The following is an 18,633-nucleotide window of genomic DNA, read 5'->3' as shown; positions in this document are numbered from 1 at the left end:
AGCACACAATGAAGCAAGCGTCCAGAGCCACTCGCTTCATTGTGTGAACTGACATGGGTTTCTGCGGCAGCAATTCACTGAATTGTGGCCGCAGAAAACTGACATGTCAGTTATTTGCGGGTCCGCATGGGATCCCGGTCAGAGCGTAAACGATGTGTATACGCTCCGGCGGTGATTCTATAGAAATGTAGACAGTGTTCACAGGCGTACAAAGTACGGCCGTTGTTGCTGATGGCAACAACGGCCGTACTTTTATGTAATGTGAACATAGCCTTACTATTGATGGCCTATCCTCAGAGTATTACAGCCCTTTAGTTAGCTGACTAGTGAGGGTGCTGGAAGTTGGAGCCCACATATCCTAATAATATGCTATCAATTAGGGTCATTGAAAAAAACTACTTTAAAGTGTACCTTTCGTTTAGGGTTTTTTGCAGAAATCACAGAAACTTTGTAATTGGGTTTATTAGGCAAATATAACATTATCTGCATTCAAAAAGACTTTCCCCAGCCCCCCCCCTTTTCTCTCTCATTCACTGTGTGAAGCTGGTATTCAGAGGTCAGAGAGGTCAGTGCTGACATCAGAGAAGATAGCCCAGTGATGTAGCTGTAAATTAACTCTTTGTTGTCCTGTTTTGGTGCCTCATCTCCCTCTCCATAGACAATCATGAAGACAGGGGGTGGAGTTTCAAACTGCTTTTTCATTATAAAAATGCATTTTTCGGCTAATAAACCCAATTACAAAGTTACTTAAAATTGCCTGTACTATTGATTTCTGGGGGGGGAGTGGTACTTAAACGAAAGTGACACTTTAAGTTAGAACTGATTCATTTAAATACCATTATCTAATGGACTTAAAGAGTCACTGTCGTATTTTTTATTTTTTTTTTTGCAAAAATCAATAGTCCAGGCGATTTTAAGAAACTTTGTAATTGGGTTTATTAGCCAAATATGCCATTATCTTCCTTTAAAAAGCCTTTTCCCAGGACCCCCCCCTCCCTCCTCTTTTCCATCCACTGCAAAAAAATCAGGAAATTGTGACTTGTTACATCAGACTTACCCAGTCTGTTCTAGGGAGAGGGGAGGGGGGAAGGAGGGAGGTAGCGACAGCAGAAAGCAGAGAACAAAGAATTAGAGGCACTGAGCTGGGTGACAGCTGTAATCAGAGCTCAGAAAGGTCAGTGGTGACTGTCAGAGGAGATAAAGGGTGAGGTATTTGCAGATTAACTTTTTGTTGTCCTGTTCTGGTCTTTTATTTAGCTCTCTCCATAGGAGAACAATGAAGACAGGGGGGAGAGCTTCAAACTGCTTTTTCATGATAAAAATGCATTTTTCGGCTAATAAACCCAATTACAAAGTTTCTTAAAATCGCCTGGACTATTGATTTCTGCAAAAAAAAAAAAAAAAAAATTCACGACAGTGACACTTTAAATTTAAACAACTCATCTACCACTCATCCTCATCCTATTGTAACACCTCATGGACATTTAGGGTATGTCCATACTACTGAATCCCGGTGGAGCGCATGCCTCGGATTCCGCAGCTCACACTCGCTTGTGGACGCTGCAGGCCATGCACATCTCCGCTCCTCCACTAGGTTTGCCAGATTCTACTGTCTGCCCAAAGAATGAGCGGGTTCATTCTTCGGGCGGGCGGCGGAATCTGGCAAACTATAGAATGAAGTCTATGGGAGCAGCGGAGATTCGCACAGCCGCCAGCAGTCACAAGTGGGTGCGAGCTGCAGAATCTGTAGTGTGCACAAACCTTTAGGCAGAAAAGAATATATCAGCATTATGGCTGACCAAGTTAATCCCTTCATGGCAGCTGTTTACTTTGTGGCAAAAGGACACTGTAAGCAAGACGTGGCACCATGCAACAAAGGTCATATAGTGATAGATTGATTCTAGAAATGTAGCCGTTTTTTTTTTTGCTGGCCTTCACAGTAGCCAGATCTTAATCCTACAGAACATCTTTGAGTTGACGTTCTGGCAGTTTTACAGACTGACTGATCTCCATGATCATTTCCCTTTACTTAATTGAGTGGTTCTTGCCATAATGTTCTTGCTGATAACCAAATGAAACCTTTGAGAAACCTTTTAGTTTCATTATTTTTTTCTTTTCTGTACCAGGCAGTGAGTCCTCAGGGGAAGCAACCACAGATGAATCCTGGACCCTTGTAACTCCTGTACCTCAGGTTAGAAGCATGCTTGGATATTTCAAGTTACAACAAGATTCAAATTTCTAATTCAAAAACAGAAATCTTATATGAGAAGATTTTACCATGACGCGCATATAACTCTAGCATGATGGAACACTATGCCTGCAACTTTAACAGTGATATAGTGGTTTGATTCTAATGGGGCCTCGTCACAGAGGGGAGGTCAGATCATTACACTGAAGGCCAGACGGCCCGCCACCAGTGCGGTGGTTCCGAAAAAGGACCACTGCACTGGCATCCCCACATCGGCACCGGACTATTCATGTAAAGAACAAAAAAGTGATGTACCTATGGTACATTCGTTTTAAACATGTATATACTTTATTGATTTAAAACATACTGCAACAATCTCTTGGAAAAAGGCTTGTCACCAAAAAGCATTAGAGTGGGCACTGCACTTGGTTGCCACACAGCTCATATATTTACAGGTATATCTTATTTACTGTTGTAGGATTTTTTGCCCATTTATGAATGTACTCCCAATGCCCTAGATCAGGGGTACTCAACAACTTTTCGTGAAGGTCCACTTACCGGGGTCTATAGTCAGGTGAAGGTCCAAGCTGAACATCAGTAGGAAACGTGTTTGTTACTTTTCACAAAGGTTCAACTATTTACATACAGAATTACTGCTTATTATCGGGAAAACTGGCATTTTCTCTTTCTCACCACCCCCAGTACAAAGGGGGTGACTGCCCTAGTAGTATATAAACCCCCCCTGTTGCTCCCCTAGTAGTATATAGCCTCCCTGTGAGCCCTCCCCCAGTAGTATATAGCCCCCTGTGCTCTCTCCCCCAGTAGTATATAGCCCCCCTGTGCTCTCTCCCCAGTAGTATATAGCCTCCCTGTGACCTCTCCCCCTGTAGTATATAGCCTCCTGTGAGCTTTCCCCCAGTAGTATGTAGCCCCTCTGTTGCTCCCCCAGTAGTATATAGCCCCCCTGTTGCTCCCCCAGTAGTATATAGCCCCCTGTGAGCTCTCCCCCAATAGTATATAGCCCCCCCTGTTGCTCCCCCAGTAGTATATAGCCTCCCTGTGAGCTCTCCCCCAGTAGTATATAGCCCCCTGTGAGCTCTCCCCCAGTAGTATAAATCCCCCTGTGCTCTCTCCCCCAGTAGTATATAGCCCCCCCTGTGCTCTCTCCCCCTGTAGTATATAGCCCACTGTGCTCACCCCTGTAGTATATAGCCCCCCTGTGACCTCTCACCCTGTAGCATATAGCCCCCTGTGCTCACCCCTGTAGTATATAGCCCCCCTGTGACCTCTCACCCTGTAGCATTCAGCCCCCTGTGCTCACCCCTGTAGCATATAGCCCCCTGTGCTCACCCCCCTGTGTTATATAGCCCCCTGTGCTCTCCCCCTGTAGTATATAGCCCCCTGTGCTCTCCCCATGTAGTATATAGCCCCCTGTGATCTCTCCCCCATAGTATATAGCCCCTTTGTGAGCTTCCCCCAGTAGTATATAGCCCCCTGTGCGCTCTCCCCTTATACATGACCCCGAGACAAGAAAAAAACAAAAACACACAACTCACCTAGCACCTCGATCCCCCGCCGCACCTGTCTTCTTCTTTCCTCCTGGTCCGGCCCCGGCTGATACGCGCTCTCTGGGGATGTCCCGGGGATTCCCCAGCAGTGACCTCAGTGTACGCTGCCGGCCTGAACTTCCGGGAAGTGCCGGCAGCGTACACTGAGGTCACTGATGTGCGCTCTGCTGGGGAATCCCTGGGACATCCCCAGAGAGCGCGCATCAGCCGGGGGCCGGACCGGCACTGCCCCCAGCCCCACAGGCGTACTGCAACCTAAGGACAGTACGCCTATGGGGCGGGAGGCAGTGCGGCGGGAAGCGGGACACATCGGGGCCGGATCCGGGGCGGCTAGGAGGTCTGACCAGGGGTCCGGACAGCTGGCCTCTGCGGTCCGGGTTCGGACTGCGGTCCGCCAGTTGAGGACCCCTGCCCTAGATGTTAGTTGAGAGAAGGGTTGATTGTTTTGGATTTTCACTGCCCAATCCTTTTGTTTTTGAGGGATAAGTGAATGGGCATAATGTACATGTTCTGTATTGCTTTGACTGTGCAAGGATGAGCTGCTTCTTTGAGGACCAGGTGAGGGCAGCTGAATCATTATTATTATTTTTGATATATGAGTCTTATAGACTTTTAGGGGAGGATTCAACAACAGCGGTACGCCTGTCTTAGATTATGCACCTCCCCCTTTTCCTTGCCGGAATCACTAAGAGACGCCACACCAGACACCAGGGCAGCACGGCAGGTAAGCATAGGCTTACATAACATACATACATAACAGCAGCATGCTATTAAAAATTGTCTAACGCTAGATAAGCCCTATAACTCTACGTATAATAGGGTCTGTATATGCAATAAACAGAATGTACAAGACAGAACAGGTGCTCAGGGCAAAACCTGAGCACCAGCAATAAATCTCCTGTACATCTTGTTTAAAAGTTTTTTCCAGTCTTATTCCCATCTTATTTGGATATGCCATCACTTTATGATTAGTGGGATATGACCATTGGGAACTCCACCAATCCTAAAAGTGAAGGGGCCACAGCGTTAGTTTGTTGTGGAGTCACTTCTGGCCATATGCTGGACAAAAACCTACAACACATCTCCATTCTCAAGATGAAATATGCAATCACCTTATAAGACGGAAATATCCCATTGATGGATTGCTTCAAATAACTACCATAATCCCATTCCCTATATGCCTGCTCATATGTAAAGAAAAACAAGTGTGTTCTATAAGGAAATAAAATATCATCCAGAGAAAATAAACCTTTTCCTATAGCTCAGCCAACTATTGGGATTAAGTGATGAAGAAACACATATTTCTCATAATTAAAGACAAGGCTCAGGCTTATCATGGTTTGTAGACTTGGCTAGACAGAGATCAACATGGTCTGGTAAATTATTAAAAGAAACATCATTTGAATACACCTATGTTTATTGATTATTATAAAATGAACATGCAAATAACATTGTCCGGCCGCAACAGTCTCCTGTTCTCCTGATCTAGCTTGACAAATTAGAGCTCCCACAGTGACTGCCAAGTAATCAGACTGTGACAAATGCCTTACTACCAGCAATTTGTTTTCATTTTGCTGAAAATTTCCTGTGCACAACCAACAATGCATGCTTATTATTTAGTTTATCTTTATTTTTAGCAGTCTGGTTGAATCACAGCATGTCTGGTTATTATTGAAATGAATTCCATGTTCATAACTTTACAGTAAAGCGCCTTTAACCCTTAGACGACCCAGGGCGTATAGTTACGCCATGGAAGTCTGCCCCCAGACGACCTAGGGCGTAACTATACGTCCTGGGTATTTCTCCGGCTATGAAGCGCGCTCCGGAGCAGAGCGCTTCATAGCAGGTGGGGGCCGGCTGCAATCAGCAGCCGGGACCTCACCGGTAATGACACGCTGCAGCAATCGCGCGTTTAAGTGTAAGTGACAGGGACTTACCGATCAGGACCCCGGCAGTGTGACTGCGGGGGTCCCGATCTTTAAAATGGACCGCCGGAGGTCTCTCACCTGCCTCTGTGCGGTCCGATTGGCGATCTGCTGCACTGAGCCTGCACAGGCAGGCTCAATCAGCAGAGCGCCGATAACACTGATCAATGCTATGCCTATGGCATAGCAATGATCAGTGTATGAAATCAAAGTATTGAATGTAAAAGTCCCTCAAAGGGACTTCAAATATGTAAAAAAAAAAAGTTAAAAACACTAATACACTACCCCAAAGCCCCTCCCCCAATAAAAGTTGAAATCACCCCCCATCCCATTATATAAATAAAACATATAAAAATAAATAAACAAATAAACATATAATATACCGTAGCGTGCTTGCTTGTTATATTTTAATAGATCGGACAATTGTCATTGCGAACGGTGAACGTTGTAGACGAAAAGAGGGGAAAAAGTGTGCGGAGAACCGATTTTATGTTACATTATATAAAAAAAAATATTAATAAAAAGTGATCAAAACGTCCGATCTTCACAAATATGCTATTAATAAAAACTAAAGATCATGGCGGAAAAAATTACATCTCATACAGCCCCGTACGTGAAAAACTAAAACCGCTATAAGCGTCACAATAGGCCCATTTTATTAATAATTAATTGCCAAAAAAAAGGATTTCATTAAAAAAAATATATATAACTTTAGAGAATCTGTGTAACCTGCATGTGGTTGTGTTCGGGCTGACCTATAGAGTAATAGTATCATGTTGCTTTTACCATATAGTACATTACGTACACACAGGAACCCCCCAAAAGTTACCATATTGCATTCTTTTTTACGATTTCACCAATTTATATCTTCATAAATAATATATTTGGGGTTCCATCACACATGTTATGGTAGAATGAAAGATGCCATTACATAGGACAACTATTCCTGTAAAAAAACAAGCCATTATATGGCTCTGTAGATAGAAAACTGAAAGTGCTAGAGCTCTTAGAAGGGGGGAGGGAAAAACGAAAACACTAAGATCAAAATTTGCGCGGTCCACTGGGTCATTTTGGGCCTGGTCCTCAAAGGGTTAAGTAACAATCAACCATGTAGAAGTGTGAAAAGTGAATTTCTAAATTAGGGTAAATTATGCACAAAATGCGAATGCAAATTTTCTGTTTTTATACTGTAGGGATCTTCCCGGGGGATGGTGTGTTAGGACACAGTTCAGGCAGCAAACTTGGACTTAAAAACAGCTTTGGTGTTTATTTGTAGCATAAACGGTCCAGCAACGTAAATACAGCAACACCGTGCAGTGAGAATAAACAAAACAAAAAGTCCTGCCCGTCTGGGCGCTTACTAATACAACAGGTTACCTCTCTGTCACTTCACTTGGCAGGTAATATTGCAGGGTGTGCATAAGCCCCAGCTCCCAGCGAACACACCATGCAGGCTGTTCACTCCTGTCTGAGAGACTCCCCTGCACACTGAGCTCACCTTTTGCCTTCTCAGGCTGATTGGGATCAGAGCTCACCTGATCCCAAAACCCATACTGGATCGAGGGGGAGGGAATGGCAGATCCCACTACCAACCTATCCACCATTCCAGTAAATCCAGGCCCGGTAAAAATAAATAATAACTCAGCAGCATAGCACTGCTGAGCAACAGATCCCTCCTGGACTTACCATCTCACACTACGCATCAGCCTAGGTGAGATGTACACCCCCTCGAACACATCTCCAGTGACATGTCCACATATCCCCCCCCTCTTCTTCAGACCGGAGGGCTGAGCGTTTTGTCCCCACAGGCAGTGTACCCTTGATAGGGCGTCAGCATTCGCCTGTAATTTCCCTGGCCGGTGTTCCACAGTGAAATTGAAGTTTTGTAGGGACAGAAACCATCTAGTCACCCTTGCGTTTTTTTCTTTGTTAAGCTTCATCCATGTTAGGGGGGCATGGTCTGTCACTAACTTGAATCTCCTGCCTAGCAAGTAGTACTTCAGGGATTCGAGGGCCCACTTCACTGCCAGACACTCTCGCTTAACTATGGCATAGTTTTTCTCGGCCGGGGATAGCTTCCTACTTAAGTACATCACCGGGTGCTCCTCGCCATTTACGACCTGTGAGAGGACGGCACCTAACCCTGTGTTAGAGGCATCTGTCTGTACTAGAAACTCTCGCCTAAAGTCAGGGGTAACTAGCACAGGTTGTTGGCACAGGGCAGACTTAAGGCTTTGAAAAGCCTTCTCGGCCTCTGGAGTCCATGTCACCATTGCGGACTTCGCACCCTTTGTCAGGTCAGTTAGTGGGGCTGCAACTGAAGCAAAATTCGGCACAAACCTTCGGTAATAGCCCGTAATACCCAGGAAAGCTCTGACCTGTTTCTTTGTGAGGGGTTTGGGCCAATTCTGTATTGCCTCAATTTTATTTAGTTGTGGTTTCACTAACCCCCTCCCAATAATGTATCCCAGGTATTTGGCCTCCTCTAAGGCTAGTGCACACTTCTCTGCATTGATGGTTAACCCCGCATCACTTATGGCATCTAACACCGCCTGGACCTTACAGAGGTGACTTTCCCAATCAGGGCTAAAAATGACCACATCATCGAGGTAGGCAGCAGAGTAGTCCCGATGTGGTCGCAGGATCAAGTCCATCAACCTCTGAAAAGTGGCAGGGGCTCCATGTAACCCGAATGGCATTACTACATATTGGAAGAGCCCATCAGGGGTGGAGAATGCAGTCTTCTCTCTAGCCTTAGGAGTGAGTGGGATCTGCCAGTAGCCCTTAGTTAGATCGAGGGTAGTTATGTACCTGGCATTACCCATCCTTTCTATCAACTCATCTACCCTGGGCATGGGGTAGGCATCGAACTTGGAGATCTCATTTAACTTTCTAAAATCATTACAGAACCTCCAAGTTCCATTGGGCTTTGGGATTAACACAATCGGGCTGGACCACTCGCTCTGGGACACCTCAATGACTCCTAGGTCAAGCATACGTTTTACCTCGGATGATACCGCCTCCCTCCGTGCTTCTGGTATCCTATAGGGCTTAAGGTTTACTCTGCTTCTAGGCTCAGTTTCAATATGATGACTAATGAGATGCGTACGCCCTGGGAGGTCAGAAAACTTGTCTTTATTTCTCTGCAGGAACTCCTTAGCTTCCTGCTTCTGGGACACTGATAGAGTATCACCAATCCTGACCGGAGGGATTGGTGGTGACAGATGACCAACAGGATTTGTCGCCACCAAGGATTCCCTGTCTTTCCAGGGCTTGATCAAGTTTATGTGATAAACTTGAAAAGGCTTCCTTCTACCTGGTTGGTGTACCTTGTAGTTGACCTCACTGATCTTCTCTACAATTTCATAGGGACCCTGCCACTTTGCTAAGAATTTGCTTTCTACCGTGGGAACAAGTATGAGTACCCGGTCACCTGGGCTAAATGTCCTGATTCTTGCAGAACGATTGTAAATTCTGCTTTGGCCCTCTTGCGCCCTCTGGAGGTGTTCCCTTACTAGGGGCATTACAGTGGCTATACGGTCCTGCATTTGTGCTACATGCTCTATAACACTCTTGTATGGGGTGGACTCACTTTCCCATGTCTCTTTCGCTATATCCAACAAACCCCTAGGGTGACGACCATAGACTAATTCGAAGGGAGAGAACCCTGTGGACGCTTGGGGTACTTCCCTAATAGAAAACATCAGGTAAGGTAGTAAGTGATCCCAATCACGACCATCCTTTTCCACCACCTTTTTTAACATATGTTTCAGGGTTTTATTAAACCTCTCCACTAACCCGTCCGTCTGTGGGTGATATACAGAGGTTCGTAGGTGTGAGATTTTAAACAGTTTGCATAGCTCTTTCATTACCTTTGACACAAATGGGGTACCTTGGTCGGTCAAGATTTCCTTGGGGATCCCCACCCTGGAAAACATATAAAACAATTCCCGTGCAATGGTTTTAGAGGCAGTGTTTCTTAGGGGTACAGCCTCAGGATAGCGGGTCGCGTAGTCCAACACCACTAGAATGTACTGGTGTCCCCTAGCCGACTTTACAATGGGACCCACCAAGTCCATTGCGATCCGATCAAAAGGTACCTCTATGATGGGGAGTGGGACCAAAGGACTGCGAAAATGCGACACTGGAGCGCTAAGCTGACATGTGGGGCACGACTCACAGTATTTTTTTATGTCAGCATAAATCGCAGGCCAATAAAACCTCTGGAGGACTCTCTCCTGCGTTTTATCTGTCCCCAAGTGGCCCCCAAGGACATGATTATGGGCCATGTCGAGTACCTGACGCCGGTACGACTTAGGCACCAGAAGCTGTTCCACCACCTCATCATTAATCTTAGTGACTCTATATAAGAGATCATTAGTCATAGAAAAATGTGGAAATTTTTTCTCAGCTTCTGGCTCCTGAGGTACCCCATTCATAACAGTGACCTGCTCTCTAGCATTTTTGAGAGTGGGGTCCTGTAATTGTGCAGTACCAAAATTATCCCTAGACACCTCTAAGTCTGGAACATTCTGCGCAGTGGGAGGAGCCTCTTCCTCACCAGCCAGGACCTGCAAAGGAAAAGCATCATTTTCATCCTGTACATTTTTATCATTTACCGTGGGTAATGCAATAGACTTAGGGGTCTCCTCACTCCTTTCAGGGGATTGTTGTTTTCCCCATAGAGCCCAGAACAAAGGAAAATCACGCCCCAATATCACATTATGCATAAGGTTTTTAACCACACCCACTTCATACTGTACAGCGCCTAGTTCAGTCCCGACATTAGCCAGCACTATAGGGTAAACCTTTGTATCGCCATGTATGCATACCACACTCATATGTCTTGCTGGCACAAAGTCCCCAGTCACCAGGCTGGCATGCACCAGGGTGACAAGGCTTCCTGAGTCCAGCAACGCCTTAACAGGGAAGTCATTAACAGTAATGTTGCAGACTTGTGGTTCAGTCTCTAGTCCAGTGACTGCAACAAAAGACTGCTCCGCAAATAGCGACTGACGCCGGCTAGCGTCACACTCCATGGGCTCAGTGGTAAGAGGGCAATGGGCAGACATATGTCCCGTCTCATGGCATCTCCAGCACTGGATAGGGCCTGGTCTCCTTGGCAGGGAGTCCTTTTTAGGGCCACTTAGCCACCGGGGACCACCACCAGTCTTTTGCCCCTGAGACACCTCCTGAGCGCTCTTCCCTCTATCAGCACCCCTCCACACTCCCCCAATAGATGGAAGTCTCTTACCAGCTGAAGGCACAGGTCTGGCACTCCGGGGAGGTGACGGTGCTGCAGGAACATCACGGAGGTAGTCCTCGGTCGCCTGGAACCTCTCCACAAGGCTGACAAGTTCGTCGGCACTCTTAGGGTCGCCTTGTCCCACCAAGCGTTGCAGATCAGCAGGAAGTGCGCGGAGGTAGCGATCCATCACGACCCTCTCTAGGATCTGTGCAGGAGTAGAGGTGTCTGGCTCCAACCACTTTCTTGCCAAATGAATCAGGTCGTACATCTGGGACCTCGCTGACTTGTCCAGACTGTAGCTCCAGTTGCGGACTCTCCGGGCACGGACAGCAGCAGTAACTCCTAGTCGGGCGAGTATCTCTGCTCTTAGCCGAGGATAGTCCTTGACCTCTTGCTCACTGAGGTCATAGTAGGCCTTTTGAGGTTCCCCTGTTAAATAGGGAGCAATGACCTCTGCCCACTCAGGGGAGGGTAACTTTTCTCGCTCAGCCACACGCTCAAAGACAGTTAAATAGGCCTCAACATCGTCATCAGCAGTCATCTTTTGCAGCGCACGCTGCACAGCTCTTCTCACAGACAAAGTCTCTGGCGCGGCTGCTGCCACCAGCTGGGGATTAGCACCTGCAGACGCCTCCTGCTTCGCTATCAGGTGCTCAATAAGTCTCTGTTGTTGAGCCATCGCTTGTTCGTGGCGCAGATTAGCCTGCTCATGGCGCAGATTGGCGTCTGTCAGAGCCTGTTGTTGCTGTCGATTAGCCTGCTGGTGTGCAGCCAATGCCTGTTCATGGCGCAGGTTAGCAGCCTCCTGATCCTGCTTAGCGGCTGCCTGAGCCTGTTGTTGTGCGACCAACGCCTGTTGCTGTTGCAGACTCACTTGCATTAGCTGCTTCATCATTTCCTCCATGTTGCTTGACTGTTTTTGGAGTGAAGCAGCAGCCTTCACCCAGGACATACGCAGCTGTAGCCAAGTTGATGCACACCGTTGCCCCTAGCAACCGCTTTGCCCGCTCCGCAGCACCAATTGTAGGGATCTACCCGGTGGGATGGTGTGTTAGGACACAGTTCAGGCAGCAAACTTGGACTTAAAAACAGCTTTGGTGTTTATTTGTAGCATAAACGGTCCAGCAACGTAAATACAGCAACACCGTGCAGTGAGAATAAACAAAACAAAAAGTCCTGCCCGTCTGGGCGCTTACTAATACAACAGGTTACCTCTCTGTCACTTCACTTGGCAGGTAATATTGCAGGGTGTGCATAAGCCCCAGCTCCCAGCGAACACACCATGCAGGCTGTTCACTCCTGTCTGAGAGACTCCCCTGCACACTGAGCTCACCTTTTGCCTTCTCAGGCTGATTGGGATCAGAGCTCACCTGATCCCAAAACCCATACTGGATCGAGGGGGAGGGAATGGCAGATCCCACTACCAACCTATCCACCATTCCAGTAAATCCAGGCCCGGTAAAAATAAATAATAACTCAGCAGCATAGCACTGCTGAGCAACAGATCCCTCCTGGACTTACCATCTCACACTACGCATCAGCCTAGGTGAGATGTACACCCCCTCGAACACATCTCCAGTGACATGTCCACAATACTTTTAGTGGTAGCCGTGATCTACTATCTTCTCTACTACTTTTAGGAAAAACACATTTCTAGAAAAATGCTTTTGTGCAGTGTGTTTTATTGACCATTTTGGACTGATGGCAAGCTGTATGAATATAAACATTATAAATATGCCAAGTTATTTGATGCTGGAAAGCATACTATTATAATTTCAGATGTGGTATAACAATAGTAGACTAAAGAAGATTAGCCAATGGTCACAGAGGCGGGGGGGATATCGGTGTGCTAGGGGCACCAGGCCTGCCTCCAGTGCATAGAGTGGCCCTATTTTATATGAAGAAACTGGCACAGATGGCGGGAATTGTGCTAAAAAACAAACAAACAAAAAAGTAAAATCACAATAAAAAAGGCTTAAACTTCCTTTCCACATTGTTCTTCTGTTCAGCTTCGATGTCACTGTTACACACCAAAAAGGGAAAAACCCATACAGACAGAGCAAGATATTCAGAAAACAAAGAACAATATAGAAGAACTCTTGTATGAAATGGAAACGTTGGTAAGATTTTATTTTACCTACAGGGTACAGGTTAAGCTCTGTTCAATCTGGTTTTAAGACTCCATTTTCCAGAATCATGTTTTGATCTGTTTTAAAATGATCAAAATGGAAGCTTGATAGGTGCTAAAGGGTCTCATTGAGTTTTAAGGCATGAACACATCACTTATTTTTCCTGTTAAGGCCAAAAGGGTCTTAAAGAAATTCATGCCTATGCTAAAAAAAAAGGAAAAAAAAAAACTATAACAAAAGGAATATGGCCTAACAGATCCATCAAGATAATTAAATCCAGACACAACATTTTTCCCAGATTAGAGATGTGAGGTGTCCTCTTGGCCCAGAATACTATGGACGCTGCTCCTAGTCATGTCTTCTCTTTGCACAGTTTTTTGTCTACACATTGATTCCTTAGTTTCCTTACATTTTCATCAATCTCCCCAATCCTTAATATAAACTTCCCATCCTGGTCCCCTACCAGATATTTTCTGAAAAATACTAGTACAACACATAACCCCCTTCCTACAGTATTTGGTAGCACATATAGTAGGGGATGCACTTAGAAATGTAAGTTAAGAGGGAAGGGGCCCAGAGTCCCTGAGGTTTGGGCAGTTCACTATCTCAGAATGCTTTTGTGTGCAAATGAAAGCACTGCTAACAATTTAGTTATATTAAGCGATAATCTACATCTTTTACTGGCCAGGGTGAGAAGGCTCGCTGGGATCTCAACTGGAAACTGGATTACTATTTGCCAGGTTACAGAGAACGTTCTGCTACTAGACCTATGCCAGGTAGGTGGTCTTCATGAGAATATTTTCCAGTATAAATCACTGGTACTAATGACTAAAGTTTATTTCTACACTAAAAAATATCCACAGCACTCCAAAAAAGTGAATGGCAATAAGATCAGCATTAGGCTATATTCACACAATTAATTTTTTAGGTGAAAAAAAAATGCTGTTAATAATGATCATTAATGTGTTTCCTAACATCTGAAAGTAGAACCTAAGATTTGCATAGATACATAGGATGTATATGTGCATCTCAAAGAAGCACTCTAGTTTGTTTTCCCATATATTTCACACTAACCACCACTATTCCTACAGCGCCATCTGTTTCATGCCACCGCTGCTGGATCCATACATTTTATTACTGTAGATAAAAATCTTCATTTAAAGCCTTAAGGGGAACCTGTCACCCTCGTGCCGGGGTGAAGGCCGCCCAACCCCCCGCTAGAGCCCCGGATATTTACCCCATCTTGCTAAGTCCCGGGAACGGAGACTTAGCGACATGTGGTAAGTATCCGCGGCTCTAGGGGGGAAGTCGGGCGGCCTTCACCCCGGCACGGGGGGTGACAGGTTCCCTTTAAAAGGGTTTTCCGGGCAAAATAGACTGACCAGTCACTGATAATGTATGTGAATGGAAACTGAGCTGAAATTACGGGTTGCCACCGCTACACATTTATTGTGTGGTACAGGCGCTAAATAGCTTATTTGCAGGGGTGCCAGGTGCTGATTACTCTATTTTGCTCAGAAAAGGTCTTAAATTATGACACTGGGTTTAATAACTTTGTCCTCATGGAAACTTTCTTTAAAAATAAATCTTCCCATTCACCCTGCAAATAAAGAGAGAGGAAATAATGGTTCCACTAAAAGTACAGATTTTCTTGCAAAAAAAAAAAAAAAAATTGCATGAACATTAAGACTCAGAATGTTCGCTGGAGAAAGGGATTAAACGAGTGTAACCATTTTATATACGTATACCATGAAATACACACTGCAAACAGTTTTGTTGAAAGTCTTGTAAATACGCTTTAAAAACTTTTTTAATCATTTTAGCTGTTCAACAACCTCCAAAAACTATAAAAAAGAAGAGCTGTAAAGATGATGTTTTTAATAGGCTGTCGGCTCCAAGAAAGAGGTAAGAGACAGCAAATGGTCACATTGTAGCACTGATAGGAATCCAAGTATCATCTTCCTGGATCTTAAAGAGGCTTTATAGTTCTTTACTTCTTTTATTTGCAATTTACTGAACAATTCAATGAACCTGCTTATCCGAAGCCAAGTTTAATTTTTCAAATATGAAAGGTATGAAAACATTCTGTACTAAATATTGAAGGAATACCTTTGCTGTTCGCTCTGGTTTCCATGAGCTGACAGGTAAAAATCAATATGCAGGTACAGTAAGTCCCATAACCAATTTCTGCCAAGAATGGCAATCCTACACATTTTCCCTTCAATAAGCAGTACATTGGGCAGTGTAGGGCATATGTGGCCATATACTTAATGGAAAACTTTCAGCAAGTTGGAAGTATCTATCCTGCTAATATCTCTCTATACCTGGGGGTGGGACTACCACCTTCAGTGCACCGATCCGTCCCAAGCCGGCCCATCCTGCCTAATGAATATCAGCAAAGCAGGCCTGCCATGGGGTGTATTGGTGCACCAGTGAACCAAACGACTTATTAGCACAAGAATTAAACTAATAGCATGAAAACAGTGCTGAGGATGAAGAAACTAACCTTTATCCTCATACCCTGTGTGCTATAGGGAGATATCAGCAGGTTAGAACTATCTAACCTGCTCATAGTTTTCCTTTAAAGAGGTTATAAATATTATACAAAGGACATGATATTTTTACTCCTAAAAACAGCTCTACCTTTGCTTATGATGTGTTCCTGGTATTGCAGTTTGGTTCTTAAATTTTTTATAATTTCAATAACTTCTTTTGTTTAACTTAACACTATTTGTGACCGGCCAGGTCACGGAACGGACGGTCTCTGCTAAGATCCTTTTGCCCACTACTTAAGTACCGGCCGGATGATCTTTCCAGCCACGGTGTTCTAATGGGGGCGCATCAGCGCGTGCCCGCTTCAGAACTTAACACAGCACACAATGAAGCAAGCGGCCGGAGCCGCTCGCTTCACTGTGTGAACTGACACTGAATTGCGGCCGCAGAAATCTGACATGTCAGTTCTTTGCGGCACCGTATGGGATCCCGGCCGAAGCTTATACTATGTGTTTACGTTCCAGACGGGATCCCATAGCAGTAAAGGCAGTGTTCCACACCATACAACATATGGCCGTTGTTGTCGATGGCAACAACGGCCGTACTTTTACGTAGTGTGAACATAGCCTTAAAGGTTAGTAACAGATGCCCATTAATCCTGCTTCTATTCAGTTGCTGATTGACATGGCGCCACAGCTCTCCCAAAAAGCTGATAAGTGGGGGTGCTGGGTTTCAGAAATATATCAGTTGTGAGGATAGGCCACCTATCATTTCAGCCTAAAAATCCATTTAATAACTCCAAAGGTTTGACTGTTCATAGGCTCATGTAACCTAGAACAGTTTTCCCCAAGTCTAGTCCTAAAGGACCACTAACAGGTCATCTACCCCATTAAACGCAGAGAACTATAGTGTAGTTCTGCTCAAGTAAACATGCCTATGTTGTAGTTACCAGCATTGCTGGTGGCCCAGGGGTCAATGGTAAAAGGAACCCAGTGCTAAACCAGTACTGCAACCTTTGCATTTTTAGATTTGTAATGGTCTTGACATTTGGACTTCTATCAACCTGAAAATGATGGGAAAACCCCTTTAAGACACAAGAAACAAGATCCTAAATGAAATAATAAAATCCATACTGGGTAATGTAATACTCAGATGCTTGGTAATGTTTCTGACATGTTCGAGACTAGGGATGAGCGCAACTCGAGCATGTTTATCTCTATTTGATCTGTTCTCATCATTGTGTTTTAGGAGAAAAAAATTCTCATTTTGAGCCAACCCTGGGTAAAATTTTGCCACTCACTAATGTTAAAAGGACTAAGAACACTGAGTATGAGCATACTATAACGCTGTAATCATTTCTACAATAGGGTTTACTATGTATGTTGTTTTGTTTGTTTTAGGATACCATCTCCTTGTCATGCCACGTCTTGTGATGCTTACAAGCTGGGAATCGTTGAGAAGATCCAGAAAGAAAGACTAAAATGCTCAACTGCAAAACTTAATCGAAGTAAAACATCTCATGCATGTTATGCCTTGTCAACTACACTGTCAGCCAAGGTGTAAAAATCTGTGAATGTTATCCACCCATTATAGTGAAAGTGTCTTCATCTAGAAGATAACAAAATAAAGGCTGGTGTTATACAATCTAGAATGTTTGCTAATTTCTAATAATTAAACTGGAGTTAGTTCCTACCAAAATTTATTTCAAGGCTTTTACGAAAAACAGTATAATGAAGTAGCAAACTTTTTGGAAGGTAAGCCAGCAATTGAACATACATTTGTGACAATCTTTCCCCAATATCCACACAAAACTCATTGATAATTCCCCCCGCCCCACAGTTTGTGTTCCTATTTAGCTAAATAAATATTTGTGAATCGCATGCAAACCAATCTCAACAAAACAACCAAATCATTGTTCTGTAGCTACAATAGTGGAACTGTTACAGAGTAATGTTTTGTTTAACTTCTATTGTTGTGACCTATGAGTCATGGGTGAGCTGCCTGCCCTGCCCAATGGGAAAGATTGCTCTGGCATCAGTAGTGAGCTGCAATTCACGGACCACTGCATTGCAGATAGTGATCTGTGCCACAATTGCAGGTGTGCACTAGGACCTGAGCTTTTTTTTTTTTTTTCCCAACATCATCACAGCCCCATACACATGTACAGATATAAGAACAGAGCCACTGAAATGCATAGGTCCTAAGTTTTGGACAGAAATGTGGATGATTAAATAAAGCCTAACACTACTGTGACATCATCGCAATGAAACACAGGCTTAACAAGGATACAGCATTGTAGTGGCAATGTGCAACTGCAGCTCAGCTGCTGTTCACTTGAATGGGACCTGAGCTGTAGTTACACATCGCCACCGTTACAAAATGAATGAAGACAAACTGTACATTGCAACACTGAACAGCTGATGAGCGCAAGTGATGGGTGTGAGCACCCTGCCGATCCTGTGAATGACTCATCAGTAGATTTTGCCTGAAATACCGCTTTAACGGAAGTGGATTTATGTTAGAAGAACAGTCTACGTTTACATCAACAGTATTATGCAAAGTTATTGTATTTTTGTGACATCACCACAACAAAGCAAAGCCGAAGAATAAAGATTAAATCTAAGGTGACATCATATCAGCAGGCACACTATTTTAATGCCGTCACACTGTCACACACAACCTAAAATAAACTCATCAAAGCCAATGGCCCTGGCTTACCTGTATCTGATTTTGTCTCATATATAAATAATAGAGATGAGCAAACCTTGATCATGTTCGAGTCCATCCGAACCCGATCATTCAGCATTTGATTAGCGGTGGCTGCTGAAGTTGGATAAAGTCCTAAGGCTATGTGGAAAACATGGATATAGTCATTGGCTGTATCCATGTTTTCCAGACAACCTTACAGCTTTATCCAAGTTCAGCAGCCACCGCTAATCAAATGCCGAACGATCAGGTGCTCAAGGTTCGCTCATCTCTAATAAATAACAACCAATTGCCGCTCATTTTGAGAAACAAAAGCTGAGCTGTGATTGGTTACTGTCTGATTCAGACAAAAATCACACATCTTGAGAAATCTGTC

The 18,633-nt window shown here is 44.5% G+C and overlaps 1 protein-coding gene across 1 annotated transcript in view; it reads left to right on the top strand.

Annotated features, from left to right (window-relative positions):
* Positions 1 to 17,179, top strand: part of LOC138801768 (uncharacterized) — a 92,169-nt gene extending 74,990 nt beyond the window's left edge. Inside the window, exons 10-14 of the mRNA XM_069984864.1 lie at positions 2,127 to 2,191; positions 12,939 to 13,049; positions 13,747 to 13,834; positions 14,882 to 14,963; positions 16,952 to 17,179. Of these exons, the coding sequence (XP_069840965.1) occupies positions 2,127 to 2,191; positions 12,939 to 13,049; positions 13,747 to 13,834; positions 14,882 to 14,963; positions 16,952 to 17,114 (509 nt within the window). The 3' untranslated portion in view covers positions 17,115 to 17,179. The remainder of the gene's footprint in view (positions 1 to 2,126; positions 2,192 to 12,938; positions 13,050 to 13,746; positions 13,835 to 14,881; positions 14,964 to 16,951) is intronic.
* Positions 17,180 to 18,633: the final 1,454 nt, after the last annotated feature.

The sequence above is a fragment of the Dendropsophus ebraccatus genome, chromosome 9, assembly GCF_027789765.1.
Source record: "Dendropsophus ebraccatus isolate aDenEbr1 chromosome 9, aDenEbr1.pat, whole genome shotgun sequence".
Classification (NCBI taxonomy): domain Eukaryota; kingdom Metazoa; phylum Chordata; class Amphibia; order Anura; family Hylidae; genus Dendropsophus; species Dendropsophus ebraccatus.
Note: the sequence above shows the minus strand (reverse complement) of the source record. Positions and strands in the feature narration are given on the sequence as shown.